Raw genomic sequence first — 21,186 nt, forward strand, 5'->3', positions numbered from 1 at the left:
AGTCACCCAGTACACACACCATGGAGCTGGAATCTGAACAAACGTGTGCTTGTCTGTGAAGCCGTTTCCACTGACGGCACGACATCCCCCGTGTGATGCACACACCCACTCAGCCGGAGCCCTGAGAGCACTTAACACCTGGTGACGCTGCTCCTTAAGCCCAAGGGCCCATGTTAAATACACGAGGACTCTTCTCCTCCACTTAGTCCACAGTGGTCTCCGCCCTTTTAAGAAAAGAATCCAAAATACACTCTGGAAATGTGAGGTGCAACTCAAAAAAAAAAAAAAAAAAACCCACTTACATTGTACAACACAGGGAATATATACAGGCACTATTTTATAATAACTATAAATGGGATATAACCTTTAAAAATTGTGAATCACTATGTTGTGCACCTGAAACCTATATAACATTGTACGTCAACTATACCATAATAAAAAACCACTGCAAAAAAAAAAAAAAATCCCACCTCAAGTTCTCAGGGGTGATGACCACAATATGTTCTCCCCAAAGTCGAAGCTTATTTCCAGCTTTCAGTTTTTGTAAGTTCCAAGTGAAGGTCAACGTCTGCCCAGGCTGCAGGCCTGGGGGCATCCAGCCTAGAGGTGGTGGGACTGGTGCTGGAGCCCAGATCCCAGGGCCGAGGCATCAGCCATCCACACTCTCCTGAGCAGTGAAACCCCCAGCCAGGGGTGATCTCTGAGAGGCCCACTCACCTTGAGGACAACCTCCAGGACTCCTCCCAAGCACTACAGGGTGAATCGAGCCGTTGTCAGTTCAGTGGGCAGCTCAGACCCAAACTGAGGCCTTTTGAGTTAGCAGGGAACACACAGGTTAAAAAAAAAAAATCAGCTGAGATTCTCACAAATAACTTCTTACAAGGCATGGGTTCATATTTTCTCTTTGCTGTTTACTATGTGTGTCACCAAAAGCCAGTTACTTCATGACTCTGGGCCTCAGTCTCCTCATCCGCACACCGGTGATGATAAAATCTCAAGGGGTTATGAGAATTAAAATGCCTAGTGTGATGCCTGGCCAACAGCAGGTGCCCAGCAGGTCCCACTCCCCCGCCTCCCTCTTTAATTTGAGAACACCAAGGGTGAAAGGAAACAGACCCTTTTCCCTCCCATGCCCAAGCAGTAGGGACCTGTTTCTTGGCCCAGAACCAAACAGATTTCTGGAAGTAGAGAAGATCCTAAAATGAATTATTTGTCTAGCCAACTAGAAATCTATTGATTATTATCAATTCCTACCAATTAGGAAATAGTTACTGTGCATCTAGGATGTGCAAGACCAAAAAGGCAAGGTGCTGGGAGAAGCCAAGTGAGATAAGATAGAGGCCCAGCCTTCAGTCACATGCAAGTTCTTCAGACCAAATGTTTACAGGTAAATTTTCAACCTTATGTGGTAAGAGCACAGAACAGCCACTATTACAGTGAATTTGCACAGGTTAAAGAATAAGCCCTCCCATGTCCTGGTGACTGCCTGGTTGGATGCTCAGCCTTAGCCTCCTAAATGAGCAGAAAACATCTGGAGAGAAGCTTCTTCCAGGCCCTGCCTCTGAGCTCTGACTAGCTGGATGGGAGACTGGGCAGGTATCTGCCCTCACCTGAGAGTGTCACGCCTGGGGATGCCAAGTCTCCCCCGGGCCCTGGAGGGCAGACAGACCAGGGCCCTTGAGACTCTGGTCCATCAGAGCCTAGTCTTCTACCACCACAGACCCCTTTATTACCTCTCCTGCCTGCAGACCCTGTAGACAGGCTGTCAGTTAAGTTGTAATTATTATGGAATATGCTGTTATTCTGTTTGAAAAAATTAACCAAATACATAATAAGCCTCTGATCAGCAAGAAATAAGTGTTGCCAGAGCGCGCTATTCAGTTCCAATCAAAAGCCAGGAAGCCTATAGTTGCAAAGTAATCTGTGCAGTGGCACTGCAGTTAGGAATAGAGCCTTCGTTATTTGGGAAAAATTGAAAAGTGCTTGTGTGTCTCTGAGGAGCCTCATGGGTTGCACAGTTGGGAATCATTCAACTGATTCAAGTCCTTCATTTTTCGAATGAGGAGGAAAAGGGTCCCAGGGGACCTAAGGCACCTTCCAAATGTTACTGCTAAGCTGGGCAGGGTCAAGAATAGTTTTTCCTGTTAAATGTGGGTTGCTTTACACCAAGATGAACTTGTTTTCCTCAAGAGACAATAAGTAAACCAAACCCATTAAATCAATGTTGGGCATTAAGGGAAGATCTATAAAAAGAAAAATCCTTGAAAGATGTCAGACAAAAGTTACTCACAAATTTACTTCTTTATAAAATTCAATCTGAGGTGTTCTCTTACTTGCGAGCACACAGTAACTGCATCTCACCCCTCACATCGGTGGCCCTATCGGTGGCCCTGGCAGAGGAAGACGGCGCACTCTGCTGAGTGAGATCTGCCAGGCAGGGGTGCCAGGGCACAGAAATCATTCTCCATCCCTGCTCCCTCCTCCCTCCCTTGTGCATGGTCACGCCCGATCTTGTCCCTGTGGAATCCGGTTGCGTCACTCTCCTTGCAACCAGAGCCCCAGAACTCCTGAGGGTTCAAGGTCTGGGGTCAAGGACTTAATTTGTTCCACAGAACCTGGCAAGGGTTGTGTTCAGGAGCCCAGGAAGTGCAGTCCCTGTGCTCTGTGAAGGAGGAAACTGAAGCCCAGGAAAGGGTCAGGCACCTGATCAGAGAGCAGCCCATGAAGACACCCTGTAATAAAGGATGGGGCAGGCAGTGACAGTGGTGACTAATTAGACTGCTACCTGGGAGAGCAGAGGGTCTGGGTGGTCCCTCCCTTGGGGCACAGAGCCCCATGTGCGTGTGTGCGGCTCTCTCTTCAGAAGTGGCTTGAGGAATGTGGCCTCTTATCTGGGGGAGGGGAGAGGGTCTATGGCACATCAGTCAGTCAGTCAGTCGGTCCCCAGACTCCAGCTGGGCAAATAGAATTGGGGGGAGGGTTGTCAGGTTGCCCAAAGGGGGTGGGGCAGAATAAGACAAAGGACAGGCAGACCTGGGTGGTGTCAGTGGCTTGGCCCTCAAAGGTTCAGGCTGAGAGTTCATTATCTCTCTAGCTCCTGTCTTGGCCCCAGAGATTAAAAGGGGCACACATTCCTGGCTTCTAAGGGAACAACCCCACCCCGCCAAGCTGCCTATTCAGGATTAAGAGGAAGAGGGATTAAGGAGGGCCTGGCTTAAACTAGTGGCTGCTTCAAACACTTGGCATCTTGATTCCACGTGGTAAAACCTGCCTCCTAAACACAAGATCAATTCCCACTAGCTCTTCCAAGGAGAACCTCTGCCATCCCTTCATATGCCAGGCAGCCATGGGGACCCTTTTTCTACTCTCTCTCTGCTGGGAGAGGAAAGCAAACCCAAGAACAACCCTGGTGAGGTACAGGCAGGGGAGGTGCAGCCTCCTGAGGATGAGAGAGGAAACTCAGGACGACAGATGAGGCTGGCCAGAGACCCCACAAGTTAACTCTGCTGAAACCAGTTGCTGCCTCTGTAAAATGGGGATACAAAATGTCTTGAGGCTGTTGCGAGACGGAGGGATAAAGTGTGTAGCAGGATGCTTGGCAGAGTCAGCCCTGAGGACCAGCTCCCACCCTCGCAGGTCCCCGAGCCCTTGCTCAAACCCAGGGGTTTCCCACCACTCCACCAGGGGCTGGTAATTCTGTGAAACCACATGGTGTTCTGCTTTTTCTGCCCAGGGCACGGCCACCTGACTAAGTATCCCAGCAGCGAAGTCCGGGCACGGGGCCGGGCTTGGGAAGCCAGAAGGGAGGAGTCGACCAGGACCACTGGTGAGGGGAGGCAGACCTGGGAACAAGCTGCTCCCAAAGAATGAAAACAAGCCCCACCCCAGCCAGGAATGGCTCCATTCAGGAGGGACCCAGAGGGCTAGAACCCCCTGGGGAGTTTCTGTTGGAGGTGGGGTGGGGCAGAGAGCAAAGGAAGGCAGGTCAGAGGTAGAGAGAACGTTTCCACATCTCCCTCTGGTAAGGCCCACAGAAGCTCGGGCCTGGGGACCCAGCAGGCCTGGGAGCTAGCCCCACAGCATAGGTCACTCCAAAGCCAACTGCCCAGGTCTCACCTGCCCAGGCCTTTCCCCAGCAATCTTACTTGCCAGGGAGAGCAGAAGCCCTTAAAGGCCAGAGGCAGAGGTGAGAACAAACGTGTGTAATGAGAGTGCCTATGGTGTACAGGCTGCCCACACCCAGGCCTTGCCAGCTTCCATGCTGTTTGGCAAAACCTGCCTCTCCTGCTTGTTGGGACAGATTCCTGGGCAGGCGGCACGGCCGGCAGGTGAGACACGTGAGAGCTGGAAGGACAGCACCCTGTCTGTGCTCTCTCCCCGGAAGCAGTAGCACCAAGAGCAGGCCGGTCAGTGGCACCTTCTGGAGGCTCTTCCAGGTGAGTCAGGGAAGCAAGGAGAGCCCGAGCTCCCCTGGGGCTGCCCCCTGGGCCCACCCCTCACCTCACCATTCCCAGAACATGGTGGGGGGGCCTCGGGTAGCCCGGCTCACTTGGGAGCAGCTTCTACTGGCTCCTGCCTGACAGAAGCCACAGTCAAAGGATAAATGAAATCCGAGAAGCAGATTCAGGGAGGCCTCTGCCCGCCCCTCAGGACCAGGGGCCCGAAGAGGAGGTGGGGCAGGGGACTGAGAGTCCAACTCACCGAAAGGGGTCTCTGGAGGTGAAGTAAGCCTGGACAGACAAGTAACTCCCCATCTTCTTCCCACACCAGATAAGCACGCTCAGCTGCAAACCCGTCTGGGAGAGCCTCCAGCCGGCAGCGGACGGCCACCATGACAGGCCCAGGGCTCCGCACCACTGGCTGTGGGCTGGCTGCCCGGCGCTCACCTCTCCCTCCGGAGCGGCTGGAGAGGCGTGAGCACTCCGGGCCCCTTGCCCCCCGGCAGACGCCCGTAGGGTCTCATGGCGGGGAGGGCTCTTCCCTGGTTCTCGGAAGCTGGGCGGCCCCTCAGGACTCAGGAGAAGCACCTCTCTGCGGAGGCTATGCTGCACAGAGGCATTCCTGGGCAGGGGCCGGTGGCTAGCTAAGAAAGAGGCGCTGCTGTCAAGTTAGCCTTCTTCTCCAGTCCCACCCCTGACGGGGGAGGGAGGGAGGAAGGGGAGGGGCTCCGCGCCGAACGAGGTGTGTGGTTGGAGCAGCTATTAGGAAACAGACCTTGCAGTCAAGGGGTGGAGCTGAGCTGGAGGGAGGCTGCAGGCAGGCGCTGCAGACAATGACCAGGACTGGCTGAGCGTCCATCCCTGGGCTCAGGGAAGGGCAAGGCCGAAGAGAGGGTGAGCACATGTGGCCCAAGTGTCCCCAGCCTGAAGAGCTACTCCAAGGACAGCAACTCTGCTCAGAGGTGAAGAAAAGCATAGGATACCAGCTCCAGGTCAAGCCACACCCCCAGAGAGGGGCCTCTGGCAGGAGGCAGGTCCAGAGATCCAGGTCCTGAGAAAGCTGCCCTCTGGGCTCTCTGCTCTGGGCTGGCATATACTTGGTGCTAGCGCGTGGGTCCCCATTCATCCCTTCCCTCTGCCTGGCTTGCAGACAGCTCCAAGAGCTGCTAGCGGGGGCTGCTACTCCACCTGTGGGCAGAGCTGCACTGCAGACTAAGAACAAGGCCCAGAATGTTAACCGACACCTGCCATTTCTCTGTGTGGTAAACGCCATACAACACTCTTATTTCACCGACAAGGGAATTACCTCCATGGTATAAACAAGGAAAGTGAGGTACAGAGAGATTAGGTAACTTACCCAGGGCCAGAAAATTAGTCAGTGGCAGTGCTGGGATTTAAATGCAGATTCAAAGGAAACACCTCCCTCAAAGCCCTTCTGCAGGTAGAAGGGAGCACAGGGACTGGAGCCAGGTCACCCGTCCCCTCTCTTTCATTTCCAGAATGCCAGCCATTGGCCTCAGCAGGCAGTGGTGCTTCTTCCACTGTGTCCATGGTAACCAAGCTTCTCAAACCGAAAAGCAGGGCACGATGGAGGACAAGGCCCAGGGTGCCTGTGGGGAATGATTGGCCAGGTATCTGGAGTAGGGGCTGCATAAAGAGCCCCAGCTGCTCTGACCAAACCAGAGCCCACCATCAGGGGAGCCCCAACCTCCCTGGCCTGCAGAAGACTTAGGCACATCCAGACCTCACTGCTGGGCTTGAGGGAACAACACCAGCTCCCTCCCACCAGGCACACACTCCTCGCCACTGATGTTACCCTGTTACGACGAACAGGAAAGCCTGTGGCAAAGGTGGCGGCTGGATGTCAGAGCCTTTTCCCATTCCTGGACTGACTGAGCACACGGATAACAAAGAATGTGATAAGAGATGGTGTTTGCACCCTGCTGTAAGCGAGCATTTCTGAGCACTTAGTACATTCCAGGCCCTGTGCTAAGTGCCCTGCATCTGTTCTGTCATACTTTTGTGACCAATATTTGAGGCAGATGTTATCACCCCCATTTAACAGAGGATGAAACTGAGGTTCTGAGGGTTGTGTCACTACCCTGAAGACAAACAGCTGGAGGAGCGGAGCTGGGTTTCAACCTAGTAAGAGCCAGGGTTGAGACATTTTTTCTGTAAAGAGCCAGAGAGCAAATATTTTAGGCTTTGCAGACCTACAGAAATACAGACTCTGTCACAGCTACTCAGCTCTGTCACTGCAGCACAAAAGTGGCTGTCTATAAAATGCAAACAAATGGACGGGGCTCTGTTCCAATGAAACTTTATTTATGGACACTGAAATTTGAATTTCATGCAATTTTCATTTGCCACAAAATATTCTTTTGCTTTCCTCCTTCAACCATTTAAAAATATAAAACTCTTCAGCCATACAAAGACAGGCAGGGTCTAGGGTGCTGACCTCTGCTCCACGGGCAGTGCACTCAACTACTCTGTTGACGGCCTCCAGCAGCAGAGACCAGCTTTTGGCATCTGTGCAGAACTCAGCCACATGCAACCCTGCCACACAGACGCCACACTCCAGCCCGAGGCAGCCAGCAGGGACTGAGCGCTGGACGAGTGCTGCCCCAAGTACTGCTCGAAGCACTTATGTATGTGAATGAATTTTAACCTGCACTAGCTGGTAGTGCTGTGATTTCCCCCTTTTCTTGGAGGAAGGAAGTGAGGTACACAGACTTTAAATCCAAGGTCTCCCAGCTGTGTACGTGAGGTGAAGCCAGGATTCGAACCCAGGCTGCCGATGCTGAGCTCGACCACTGCTCTGCTGGAGCCCAGCCTGGGCCCGCAGCCAGACTGTCTGGGTTTGAATGCGACAAGGCCCTGCACGTAAGCCCTTGGCACAGAGTCTGGAACACATTAAGAGGTGATAAATGTTAGCTGCTAATATCATTAAGACTATTGTTACTACCACTATGGGCTAGCTATGTGGTCTTCAGCAAGCTGCTGTCTCTGTCTGGGCCTTGGTGAGGTCTCTAAATAGCTTCCAGCTTCAACGTTTTCAGCCCTGTGAGGCTGCAGAGGGCTCCCTGTTTTCCTTGGGTCTCGAGTTTAAAGCTCTTGAGCTGGCCCTGAGGGGATCAGGATCCAGGCCTGGGGGCCGCACACGAGCCACAGAGGAGGCGGGGTGGAGTGGAAGCGGGGACAACACACAGGACACCAAAAAGCCTGCCCAGCTAGAGAGCTTTCTTCCAGCAACAGGGCCAACTATTTCTCACTAAAAATCTATTATGTTCCCCTGTAATTCGATTCGGGCAAGAAGGGGGCCCCAAATTAAGCCTGGAACTAGCAAATTATCTGCTAATTGCACCCTCTGATTTCCATCTGATGAACAGAGTGCGGATGGAAGAAAATACAAGCCACAAAGAGATGGGGCCAGGGAGCCCGTGAGCATAACTCCTCCTGACATCTCACACAGCTATGTGCTGTTCCAGCGGCCGCGGGCGCAGTGAGTCGGTGTCTAGGAATGCAGGAGGCTGCAGGCGTTCTCCAGTCCCCCCACCCCAGCTCCCCGCACAAAGGACTCAGTGGGTAGGTGGGTGTGTGGGGAACCAGTGTGAGGATTCCTCAATGCCACAAAACTGCACCCCCCACTGAAGAGGTGTGGCCGTCTCCCCGTGTCCTGAGCTGAAGCGCAGGGCTCTCCCAGGTGGAGTCTGCCTGACCTCTCTAAATCCAGACCTCAGGAGGGACCAAGAAGGACAGACCACCAGAAGTGAGAAGTTGCTGGCCACTCAGACCCCAGAGTGTGGCTCCCTGGGGCCAATTTCAAAGGCCCAAACCCCCCAGAACTGGGAGGTAGAAGGTCACAGTGGAGGCTGTATTTCCACTGCCTGCCCTTGGATACTAGTCCCAGATGGAAAGCTGCTCTTCTGGGTTCCAGGTGGGGGATTCAGAAGTTACGGTTGCCAGAGGCAACAGGAGGGACACTTGGACTGGCAGTTACAGATGGGATAAGATGGCAGGAGAGGTACTAATCTCTTACACGTTTCACAAGTTAGAAACCTGGCGGGGAGCCCAGCAAACCGACTCCTCAGAACCAACTGAGACTCAGGGCTTCAAGGTGGCTGTGAGAGGCTGGAGAAGACCGGCGGCCCCAAGTGAGTGCTCTGGGGGGCAGTGGTGAATGCATGAATCACCCCAACCTCTTCTCAGAAGGAGGCTCTGGTCAGATAACCTGAAGCCCAAGGAACTGTGTCCGTGTGGGGCCCTCTATTGGCCGGGAGGACTCCCACCAGGGACGGGAGCTCGAGGACTGCAGCTTCTGAACCTTGGAAAGTGAGCAGTGTCACCCCGTTTGCTGGCTGTTTTTACTGCCTCTGCTCCCCCTCACTTCCGGCTCACTTTCCACACTACAGCAGTAGTCGGCTTTCAAAAATGAGAGTCCCAGCAATTCTACTGCCAGAAATTTTGCCCAGAGAAATATTCCTACAAATGTGCCAAGATGTGTGTCCAGCACGGTTTAGTACTAAAAGATGAGGAACAATCCATGTGTCCATCAGTAGGGGTGGGCTAACTACAATCCCACAGCCATGCAACACAATACTATGCAGCTGTTAAAAATAATGAGGTAGGGGGAGGGTACAGGTCAGAGGTAGAGCACATGCCTAGCATGCACAAGGTCCTGGGTTCAATCTCCAGCACCTCCATTAAAATACATACAATACATACATACATACATACACTTAATTACCTTCCCCCACAACAACAACAACAACAAAAAATGAGGTAGACTTTAGGTCCCAAAACAGAAATTGTCCTGGGTAAGGGGTTATATGAAATCCAGGCATCAGAGAGACTGTGTGGTATAATCCCACTGTTTCAAAAATCAATGCACACAATCCTTGGAGACCACCTGGCCAACTCCACCACATGGATCAGTTTCTCTTTAGGGTAGCAGAGACAAGAAGCAGGGATGAAACACTATTCTTTTTCTACCTTTTTGATACTGTTTACATTTTTTCTTACACTGAAGTGCTGCTTTTTCATATGGTAAATGAACAACAAAAAGAAGTCCTATGGTTTAGAGCAAATACCTCCTCACACGTTTTTGCTGGTGCTCCTGTCCAAAGGCAAAGCCTGCCTGCCTAGGTGCCCTGCACTCAGGACCCTGGGGCAGTCTCTTGGCTTCCCTACCAGGAAAGCTGGCCGCCTCCTGTCCTGCTCCACTTCCCAGAAAGGCCATGCAGGCTCTCCCTGGGCAGTCCCCAAGCCTTTGCTCCCTTAGCTCCTTCTGCAGCCCCCTCCATCTCCTACTTTTTCCAGGCCCACCTCCAACGGAGCACTCAGTCTCCTCTGGAAACGGTTCCCCTGACGTGTCCCTAAGCACATTTCACACAGGAAGGGCTTGGAGCCCGCATCTGTCCACCTCCAGGTCAAATACAGGCGCCCACACCTGGCCCACACCTGGCGCCTGCAGATGCCCAGTAAATAAGCATACGATTCAGGAACTCTGTTAGGAACAACTTCTAGAAAAGGGATGATAACTAACGTTCACAAGAGATTTTCAGTTTACAAAGGACTTTTATTCTCATCATCTCATTTAGTCCCTACAACAACCTGGCAAGGGGTATGTACAGCACAGACAGGGCAAGGGAAGCCCAGAGAGGTCAGGCAATCCAGCTGAGGTTACTGCTGGGAGGGGCAGGATTGAGATTAAAAGCCCGGTTTGCTGACCTCGAGTCCCAAGCCCTTTCCTCAACAGAAGCCAGAGCGAGGTGTTGAGGAACCTGGCCCTCCCGCACAGGGCCCCAAAGTGCTGGATACACGGAACTCCTGCATCTGATTTCTCTACATTTCCTGCCCACAGTCTTACTGTCAGGATAACATGAAAGAGTTTATCAAATGCCTGTCTCTCGATAGCAACCCAGTGAAAACATGAAGCCAAGTCTGAGGAGTCATGACTAATTCACAACTGCTGGATCAGCTCCTCTTCTAAGTGCTCATGGTCCCCCTAGCCCATCACCTGCAAAATTCCAGAGTCCCATCGGAATTTGTCCACAAAATTCCATCGGAATTCTGTGACAGAGTCAAGTCAAAAGGATTATGAGTTTACTGTTTCAGCATCTCTTTTCCCTCCTCTCTGAAAACCGGGCCGGTTAGCCATCTCTACTTTCCTCTCACTACTAGATCCTTAGCACCTGGTATACAGCAGGTGTGGAACAAATAATTATACTTGGGGGTATCACACCAGTCTCCATGGTTTCTCAAAAGTTATTAACAGTGGTTCTATTGCTGCGCTGATAGGTTCCCCTCTGTCTTTCTTCAGTATTTTGGGAAATAATTTTTCCAGTCTGAAAATCTAAACACATTTCATGTGACTGGGTATCCCCACACATCTTGAGCTTTCCACCCTCCATTCCTAGTTTCAAGTTCATGAGCCATAAAACAAGGGACTGGACTAAATCTCTAGGGTTTTATCCAGATTTCCATGATACCTGATTAAGCTGGATGCTAAGAACTGTCTTCTGCCTGGTGTCTGTCAATATAACACCACATTCCAGAAGTTGTGGACCCTTGGCTCCCACTCTGTAAAACACCGACAGAGTTCTAGGACCTCTGCACCGAGGTGGGCTTGCTCACATACGCTTTCCTTTTATTGGCGTAACACTGTGAGGTCGGGGTATCACCTCCTTTTTACGTATGAGGAACTGCAGCTCAAAGAGAAGGTCGTCCAAGGTCACAGGTCTAGGAACCAGCAGAGCTGGGATTTAACCCAAAACTTTGGATTCCAAGTCCAAGATATTAAAATAGCCTCAAATAACCATTCTATACTGGATTTACAGTGGTATTTCAAAAGTGTGGTCAAAGGGACAGCAGCATCAGATACCCTTGGGCAGCTTGTTGAAAATGAAGATTCCTGGCATTACCCCAGGCCAACATAACAACAATTGCCAAGACTGAGCAGGAGAATTGCATTTTAAATAAGCTTCAGTATTTCTGCTGCAGACCGAAGATGGAAACCACTGCTTTCCTCTTTCCTGTGTGTCTTCCACTTGATTTCCACTCCACCCTCACACTGACCCCGAGAGGCAGGCAGGTAGATCACTAGCCTCCCCTTGGCTACAAATGAGGAAATGATTGCAAGACAGATTGTTCATCTTCCTATTCTGGATGTAGCTCAATAAATAAATATTTGGTGGTTGACATTCTGTAAAGCCTTGGCTCGCTGGGGACTTCCACCTTCCTGGAGCTGTTCCTACTCATCTGAAACCCACAGTAGTGGTGTTCAAGTACAGTGGGAAAAGATGACTCCAGAATATAGGGTCATCTCATGAAAAGGCCACCTTTGGAACTGAAACAGGTTAACAAAACAAAACACAAGGGCTGACATGAGCTAACTTCAGAAAGAGCTGGTGCTGCGCTAAGAGTCAGTGCTACTGATGGGAGCGGAGTGGGGCACCCTAGGATCTAAGCAGAATCGTGACTGGGCAGCCCCAGGGAGGCAGGACCAGGTGACTGACATGTAGAATAAAACCCCCTAATTCAAATCCGGCTTGAGGCACTCAGAGGTTTTTCCTGGTGATGGAGAGGAGTGTGGAGAAACAAAGTTTATTAGCAACCCCTCCAGCGCTACCCAAGGGAAGAGGGATTTCAGGCCTTGGAGGAAAACTACAAGGAAATCAGCACAGTGGGCTGGGCAGTGCAGAAGGCACGCCATCCCTTGAGGCCGCAGTGCTGCTGGTTTCAGACTCTGGAATGACACAGACAGAGGTCTTATTCCATGCCCCCACTTCGAAAGAAAAGCTCTTGCCTGGGACAAAACTGCAGAGCAAAGAGACAGTGGTGATTGCACTGGAAGGGCTTTATGCAAGTGTCTAAAGAGAGAGGTGGTCGTTTGACAAAAACATACTTTGTACAACAAGCACTGAGTGCCCACCGCGTTCTCAGCACTCAGCCAAGCTCTGGGACACAAAGGAGAACAAGATGTGGCTCCAGACAGAGAATTTCATACTCTAAGAGGGATGATGATGGCCGTGACTGAGGTTATACGAGGAGAACGACAAAGGGAGAGAAAAAGTCTCCTCTGATCGGTGGGGAAAGAGTGAGGGTGCACTTGGGGAGGCTCCTCCAGAGGCCTGGCTGTCTCGCCTGAACCTAACGGGCTGATCGCCAGGCAGACAAGAGGCACTCCAGCTGAAGGAATAACATGTGCAAAAGCACTGAGGCGTAACAGAGTAAGGTCTTGAAAGCTGCAGCGGCAGGCACATGTGAGGAGTGAGCGGGGAAGAGGCTGGGATGGCAGAAGGGACCACGGCTGACCTCGAGCCAGGTCATCCCCAGGCAGTGAGCAGTGATCAGAGTATTTAACACGCAGAGGCTCCCAATGAAGAGAACACAGAGCCTGAAACAGCAAAGACAGCGCTGGCCCTTTGCAGGTTTTTCTCCATGGGGGGCATTCACCTCTCGAGTCTGCACCTGGCTACGTGTCCATCCACACGAAGTCCGCTGGCCGACCCGTGTGCATTAACAGCAGACCACGGCCCCATCCTCAGGCCACATCTCTCCCGAGGTGGTCATTTTAACAGCTGAGATTTGCTGTATGGGCTGTAAGTACATAAGGATGGGGTTGTAACCCCTTGTAGGTAATTATCCACTGTTGCTCTCTGATATTAATATTACAAAATTAAATGTCTAACATTCAGGGTCAAATGCTGTGTTTACACAGATTCTCATCTCCTGGCTGCATCAGGAAAAAATGCTTTGGATACTGAACAAATCTCCAGGCAATGCCTGGCAGAGAAGGCCTGAAAATTTGACCTGGCCAACAACAAAACTTGCTGTGTGATCTGAGCCTGCTGTTAAACTTCTCTGGGCTTCAATTTCTTCCTCTGTAAAAGGGAGTTAGGGTAGCAAAAAATTCCACACCAGGAGGCCAATGCTGAAGGGTTGGGGTCAGAGAAAGGCTGGCTGGCTGAACACCCAGACACTCTCCAAGGCTAGTGTCACCTTGACAAATGATCCTAATCTAGGCCTCATTTTTGGCCTTTTAGGCCCAGAAACAGGACTTTGTAGTACCCAGAGAGGTGTAGACATTCTAGGATGGGTGTATCCTAACCACTTATCAACCTACTGTCCACTGACAAACTAACACTTGAAATCAGAACCCCCACATCCCCTACACATGTACTGCCTCCAGCCCCTTCCTGTTAATCAAGAATCCCAGGCAGCCGAATTAGGTTGCACTGTGAGCACCGACTTACAATAAAGGGAAATGAGCAGCCACGGAGAGAAACTTCACTCCAGCAGTAATGAGCCAGCCAAACTAGCCCCACTTGCAACAAAGAACACCCTTCTGGTGACCACATCCAGAATCAGTATCTCTGTGTGGACATACTTCTAGTTTTGCCTCACTGACTTTTCACTGCTGGCCACTCATTATTCTACTGGTTTTTAAACTAATTTTTAATTAGAAGAGAAAAATCATGACTCCTTTAGATACGTAACAATCACCAATTCAGCCCTGGGAGACGTTTGGCTCCCTAGTAGCCAGTAACAAATGGCTAACAGCCATGGGTGCTTACTCTGGGTTACACACGACTTCACTCATCCACCCCTCACCATAACACTAGGAAGCAGGCAGTAGGTCACTTTTTCCCTTTTATAGGTGAGGAAATGAAGTACAGAAAGGGTAAGTAACTTGCCTACGGTGCACAGCAAATAAATGGCAGGACCAGGATTTGAACCGAAGAAATCTGGTTCTCAAGCCTTTCTTAACTACCACACGAGACGGCTCTCATTACACATGGATCCAACTAGTTTAACTCCCAAAGGACAAACTTCATTTTTAAGAACTGCTAACCTATCCACCCAGTAGCTGCCATAAATCACCCACAAGTAAAAGACAAATTTTTTTTCCACTTTATACTTCATGGGCATCTTTAGCTAATGCCACCCTTTAAAGATTTCTAAAAATTAAAAAAAAAACAACAACAAAATTTTTAAAACTTACGATTAGAATTGGGATTTGTCAGATTTCAGGGCAGTCATAACTAGTTTGGGCTGGAGCAGCTGAACTCACTGGTTTTCTCTCCAGGGCTTGCTCCCATCTAGACTGTGCCTGCAGAGAAGGACAGCTCAAGACCTGCTGCTGGGCAGGAGGACTCCTGGGTCAGCCTCTCTGGCTCCTTCGGGGACAGAAGACAAATCTTTAACTGCTCACCTCGAGACTTGCAGGCAATTTTCCCAAACAACCTAATGTCTGGAACCAATTCCTCCCTGCCGATTACAGTAACCGCAGCCACAGTGACTGCTGAGGGAAGGATGTGGGGAAGGGGAAGGGCAGGGAAAGGCCACGCTTACATCACATCTCTTGGCCACCCCGGCAATTCATTCGACAAGTATCCCTCCCATGCCAACACGTGCCCAGTGGTGACATGTGGGGGGCAAAGAGCCCCGTGGTCCCTGACCAAGTTATGCTGACACATTAGAGGTCTCAGGATGTCATTAGGGAGATGATCAGATGAATACATGTAAAATTAAACCCACAAAAAAAGCTTCAAAGGGAAGATCTGTGAAAGCATAAAACAGGGGCCATGACCTGTTTTGTTAACTACTTCCCTGAGATATCCGTTTCTCATCCAGGTACATACGAAGAGTGAGCAGGTGTTAATTAGGCCAAAAGAAGGTGAGAGGGCTTTCCAGGTGGAGGGAACAGCAGGAGCAAAGGCCCGGTCAGAAGGAAGAAGGGCACGTTTTGGACCTGTAAAGAAGAGCGGTGAGGCTGAAGTAGGGAGAACAGGAGGCTATGGGGAGAGGCCGGACCACGGGGGGCTCTACAGGCTACACTTAGGGCTTTGGCCTTTATCTAAAAATGCTGGAAAATCATGCAACTATATAAGGACCGAGAGATGAGAGTGTGATGTGGTCAGACTTAAAAAAAAAAAAAATCACTGATTTTGGCTGCTTTGTGGAGGATGGACTGGGGGTGCAGAGTGATTAAGGACAGTTAGAAGGCTACTGTGGTCATCCAGGTGAGAGAGGATGGTAGCCTGGAGCAGGGTGGAGAAATAGATTCAAAATATAACCTGGAGAGAAAACGGACGAACTAGATCTGGAGGATACGAGAGGAGTACTGGGAAGGACACCTGGTTCTGGCTTGGGCAGTGGGTGGATGCTGGTGCCACTCAACAGGACAGGTTACAGTGTAAGAGGAGCCAGTTTTGGAAAGTCCAGCTGGGTCTGGGATGCCTGCAAGACATCCAAATGGACATGTGAGGTTGACAGCAGGTGAGCTAGTGGAGAACTCAGGGGAAAGGTTTGGACTGAAGATATTGATTCTATCAGTATGTGGAGTATGTGGTCATCAGTGTGCAGAGGAGATGGGAGCCCCAGGCGAGGGTGAGACTCTCACCCTGACAGAGGGAGAAATCGGCAAACGTGCCTGGGGGGATGGCAACATTTCAGAGCTGGACAGAGGAGGATAAGCAAATTGGAATGACCGGAGAAGGGGAGGACACGAGCGGGAGTGTGGCATGTCAGGGAAGCCAAGGGAAGGGAACATTTAAAGAGTGACAAAGACACTAATAATAAACGCTAGCATCTATTAAAACTTAATTACGGCCAGGCACTGTGCTAAGTAAGGGCTTTGAATACATGTTAAATTTAGTCTGCACAACAACCTTTTGAGGTGGGAACCATTTCACCCTTTTGTAGATGAGGAAACTGTGGTCAAAGAAAGGATAAGCTAGTGACTCAAGAGAAGTGGGGATGGAAACTCAAGCAGCCTGACTGCAAACTCTGATTCACTTTACGACCTCCAGGGCAGCCTTGGAGGCCTTGCAAGAAGAAGAGAGGCCAGTGGGTGGACCAGCGAGGCTGTCCTCTGGAACCCTACTGAGGGGATGTTCCAGGGTAGAGACAGAATGGAAGCCAGACTAGAGCCCACTATCAGGAATGCTCCAACTTATGACCTGTCTGAGGGAGCCAGCTGGGAGGTCAGGCCAGTATTTCCAATCTATATCCCCATCAGCAGTTAACTGGGTGCTTTAATACTGTAGATGACGCTCAAAATGAAACGTGAACAGCTAATTAAGGAGCACAACGCTGCCACATGCTGCTTTACGTCACACCACCCTAAGGTGTGCAGAGAACGCTCTTCTCCATCCCCTCCGTGATCCTCGTGATTCTCACAGCTACTTCATCGGGTGGATTACTTTCACTGCATCTCAGATGTAAGAAAATGAAGCTCAGAGTAACTAAGGAACTTGCCCACAGTTACACAGCTGGCCTGGCTCAGCTAAGACTTAACTCCAGGTCTTCTGACTCTGAGTCTTGTTCTTTCGTGGGAGTCACAGTGGAAAGAAGATCCCTCTTTGGAGCCAGGGAGACCTGAATTCACATGTTAGCTCTGTGTGACCCTGGGCAAGTTACTCTACCTTTCTGGGCTTTTCTGTTTTAGTATCAAATGAGGTTGCAGGGTTACTGTGAGGGTTGAATCAGATAATCTAAGTGGAACTCCCAATACAATGTTTAATAAACATCAGCCCTTCACCCTAGTCCCACCCACCCTCCTCCATCCCTCCATCTCTGGCCCAGACAGCCAATGTGGGGTTTCTATGGCGTCTTAGTTTTCTCTTCCCAAAGAACAGAGCAGGATTAAGGCACGTTGAAGGTCACATGCTGTTGCAAACTAGGAGTCCCACTCTGTGTTCATGCTGGAGTCCCTCGTGGGGGCAGAGGAAGACCCAGGTGTTTGTCCTTCCCCTTCTCTGTCAGCCAGGCCCTAGCACCCTGCCCACCAGCCAGCCTCAATGACCCGCAGGCTGGCTGTTTCCTTAGAGATAAACTAGACAAACAAGCAGACGAGAATCAAAGACTCAGGTCAATAAACACACAGCAGCACTTGCAGTGCAACAGCAGATGGCAGGGCTGCTCCACCAATGCCCACACCAGGAGCTGGAGCCCCAGAAATCCAGCAGCATTTTTACTGACACTTGAAAGTTCCTGAAGCCTTTGAACCAATGCCCTTCAATGTTATCTGACACCACCAGTGTGTGTGGTGCTTGTTACCCTGAAGTTACAGAGGAGGAAACAAGCCTTAGGGAGGTGAAATGACTGCCCCGGTCAGGAATGCAAGACTCTGGTAAGCGAGGAGTCAGAATGCCTGGGTTCAAATCCCAGCTATGCCTACTTACTAGCTCTGAGACTGTGAGCAAGCAACCTCCATGTCCCTACTCATAAAATAGGTAGGACTAGTACCGCAGTTATTAGGTTGTTGTAAGAATTAAATGAGATAATGTATGTGAAATGCTTAGGACAGTCTCTGGCGTGGAGTAAACGCTCAACAAAGGGTGCTATTACTGTAACTCTCACTCTGCGGTGCTTGTTTGGATGGGGGTGTGGGTGAGAAAATGAGCACGACTTTCAGCATCACAGAAAATCCTGTGTCGTCAGGCAGCCCATTACATCACAGTCTGGTCACGATGTGTGGTTTCTTCTCAGGCCTTTCTTAAGAGTCACAAATTTAGAGGAAATGGTGATGAAATAACAGCTTTCTATCTGCATCATCCCTTTTCCAGAGCACTGCCATTAGAAATCACTTCTCAAAAGAGAAAACTCAAACAGCCTGCTTTCGTGATTCTGAGAAAGGCCCAGAACAGTTCCCGGGGGGCTTACACACGGTGGTGTTTTCCCTCTGACAATGTTGTCAGGAACCAGGTTAAGCAACAGAGTCCCAGGTAGGGGCCATAAGGACTAACAGAGGCAGATTTTCCCTCCCCCTATGATCCCTCCTTCTAGGCCAAACACCTCTGACAAGGGTGAAAGGACAATCGTCAGAAAACTTGTCCAGGTTCCCTGGTTTGCCAACATGCAAGAGATCAGGTCGTCATTCACAGCTCCACAATTTAACCTCAGCTGCAAACATCGTGTGATCCCGCTGCTTTCCTGGCCTCCCCCAACGAGAGGGAGCAGGTTCCGGAGAGCTTCAGAGAGAACGGCCCCAGCTCTAGAACCAATGGAACTGAACAAGGAAAAGGAAGGCCAGAGGTGCTTCAAGTGCAAACAAGCTGGTTGCGAAGGCTGAGGAGAAAGCGGGAGGGCTGGTCGGCCAAGTGTCCAGAGATCAGAGAGATCCTGGCCAGGTGCCCAACTGCACTGGCACAATTACAGACGGGACTACTTCCAGGAGGTTCCTCAGCTGGCCTCCACTGTACAGTCCCTGGTCCCAGCCTTAAGTGGCTTCCCATTGTCCTGGGCACCTGAGAATCTGGATGAAGAGGCAGGATTATGGATGTGGCTGCAGACAGGGGATGGGCCAGTGTAGGGAGAAGGCGAGGGGAGGAGTTTGGGCCAAACCCTAGCAATTTCTCCATTCAATATCCAGCCCCACCCTGAGACTAGGAAAACAAAGGTACAGGGGAAAGGGGAAGAAAGTCATTTCCTTTATTGTAATTGTAGCCCAGCTGGGTCAGAGCAAAGTTGGAAGGGAGTCAGGAAGAATGAATTTCTTTGGGGAGCATGGAGGGAGGGTCCTGCACCCAGACACTCCGAATTCCTCAGGGAATCACAGATGAGCAGGGGCACAAGAGACCTTAAGAGACCATTCAGGCTGGTGCCTTGTGCTCTTCGTAACACAGGTCGCTTCTGGGGTCAGACAAATACAGTCCTTCTCAGCCCTGAAGATCTTCCAATAATTTGGGCAAAAGTCAAATTGGCTCCAAAGCTGCCAGTCTCCCCACGGCAAATCACCAGGCTCTGTCTGAGGGCTCCACGCTATCCAGTCTGCATGGGAGAGCTCAGGCGCCCCTTCAACAGAGCTGGATCAGAAAAGACTCTGTCCTTGAGGCAAAGCTGTATGTAGGAGACTGAACCCAGATGCTCTACTCTCCCCAGGCATAATCTTTTACTGTGCCAGGGTAGTTCAAGGTTAACCTTAATCCCTGAGGCTCCACATCAGATGACCAATGAGTGTGGTATGAGAAATAAAGTATGCACGTAGGCGTATATAGACACACAATCACAATATAATATAAAGTGACAACTACTGATTATTAAGGGTTTTCTACGTGTCAAGAGCTATGCTGGGGACTTTATATAGGTTATTGCATTTAATTCTCCCCAAAACCTTGTAAGATGAGTACTATTCTTACCCGCATTTTACAGATGAGGTGCCTGGAGTTTAGGGAAGTCACCTAAGGCCAGTTAATAAACTGCGAAGACAAGATCTGAAACCAGACAGTCCCTTCTATAGTCTGCACCCTTTTCCACCAGGATAATGTGCCTTACTTCTTTATGAGCATGCATGTGTGTGTGTGTATGCATCTGTATGGCTGTCTCTCTCCCTCTGTCTGTCTGTCTGTCTGTCTCTCTCTCTCTCTCTCTCACACACACACACACACACACACACACACACACACACACAGTGCTCTCTAACAAGCTAGCATCTCACCAGATCTACTAGTGACCCAAGACTTCAGGTCTAGGGCCAGCTCTTGTCATCCGTGGTCTGGTCTATCTGTGTAACTTTTTGTCTTTTTGGTTTCAGGCCTTGCATCTCTGATATGAAGGGGTCATATCATATAGCAGGTGCTCTTCTAGTTCTAGGAGAATCCAGAAATTCCCAAACATTAGCTTGTTCTACCCGGATAGAGGATTTTTTTGGGGTGGGGGGTAATTAGGTTTGTTTGTTTGTTTGTTTGTTTGTTTATAGAGGAGGTACCAGGGATTGAATCCAGTACCTCATGAATGCTAAGCATGCGCCCTACCACTTGAGCTATACTCTCCCCTGACAATTTTGGGTAGAAGATATTCATACAAATAGGAAAACAGCAGGAACAAATATGACCATATGGACTGGATGCCAAGGTGAGCCCCAGCCTGGGAACTCACTGGGTTCTGATGCTGCTCGTTTGCCTCAGCTGTAAAATGAAAGGGCTGGCCAAAGGCCCCTGCAGCGCTGACACTCTGCTCCTATCTTACTAAAAGGCAAAAGTAAAAGTAGAATCAACTTCCCTGAGGGTAAAAGGAGGAGGAACCGAGGCAGTCAGATCCACAGAGAAGATTGGAGAGCTCTGAATTAGAGCTGAAGGGGCAGAAAAATGCTGCTTCTTCTCCAACACTTTCAGAGGCCAGAGCTCTCCAGGCCATCCCCCTACGAGCTCTCCAGGCCATCCCCCTACGTAGTTCCGCGGGTGGAGGCAAGTGCTTAAAGGTCAATTAAATTACTTGATATCAGCACAGGGGATGCTTTGCAGCATGAGCTGTGTGTGGGAGCTGGAATTTACAGCACATGGTGCCTGTCCACAGTCTCTCTCATTCTCAGATCGTGAGCACAGCCCCACCACTTCAGACCATGGGGGCCACAAATGCCCACCCAGCCTCCGAGGAGGAATGACTGTGGGCCAGGCACTGTTTCACGCTCTGGAGGATACAAAGACAAGCTCCCACTCTCCAGGATTCCAACCAGTCAGTGGGTGCCAACCATGTGCTGGACCCTTGGCATGTGTGAGTTCATTCAATCTCAACAAGTCCGTGAGAGAGATGATTAACATTCGTATTTTCCTAACGAGGAAACTGAGCCTCAGACAGCAGGAAAAAATCTCACTTTAGAGACTGTGTTTCTGTCAAGAAACCAAGCTGCCTCCAAACAATCATCTAAGAGCTATAACAAAGTTTGTAACAAAAAGCAGGAAACTAGGAAGGCATTGTGTGGTGAAGAAGAGCTGGCTCTGCCAACTGCACTGAAAACAAC

At 50.3% G+C, this 21,186-nt stretch overlaps 1 protein-coding gene across 3 annotated transcripts in view; it reads right to left on the reverse strand.

Moving 5' to 3' along the window:
• Nucleotides 1-21,186, reverse strand: part of LIMK2 (LIM domain kinase 2) — a 50,666-nt gene that overhangs the window by 18,443 nt on the left and 11,037 nt on the right. Inside the window, exon 1 of one of the 3 annotated variants that reach the window (XM_006185885.3) lies at nt 4,702-5,122. The exons of 1 other annotated variant lie outside the window; for it this stretch is intronic. In XM_006185885.3, the coding sequence (XP_006185947.1) occupies nt 4,702-4,754 (53 nt within the window). In that variant the 5' untranslated portion in view covers nt 4,755-5,122. Of the gene's footprint in view, nt 1-4,701; nt 5,123-14,445; nt 14,621-21,186 lie in introns of those variants that run through there. One more of the 3 variants, XM_032471532.1, reaches the window with a different exon arrangement.

This window comes from Camelus ferus, chromosome 32, assembly GCF_009834535.1.
Source record: "Camelus ferus isolate YT-003-E chromosome 32, BCGSAC_Cfer_1.0, whole genome shotgun sequence".
Lineage (NCBI taxonomy): Eukaryota > Metazoa > Chordata > Mammalia > Artiodactyla > Camelidae > Camelus > Camelus ferus.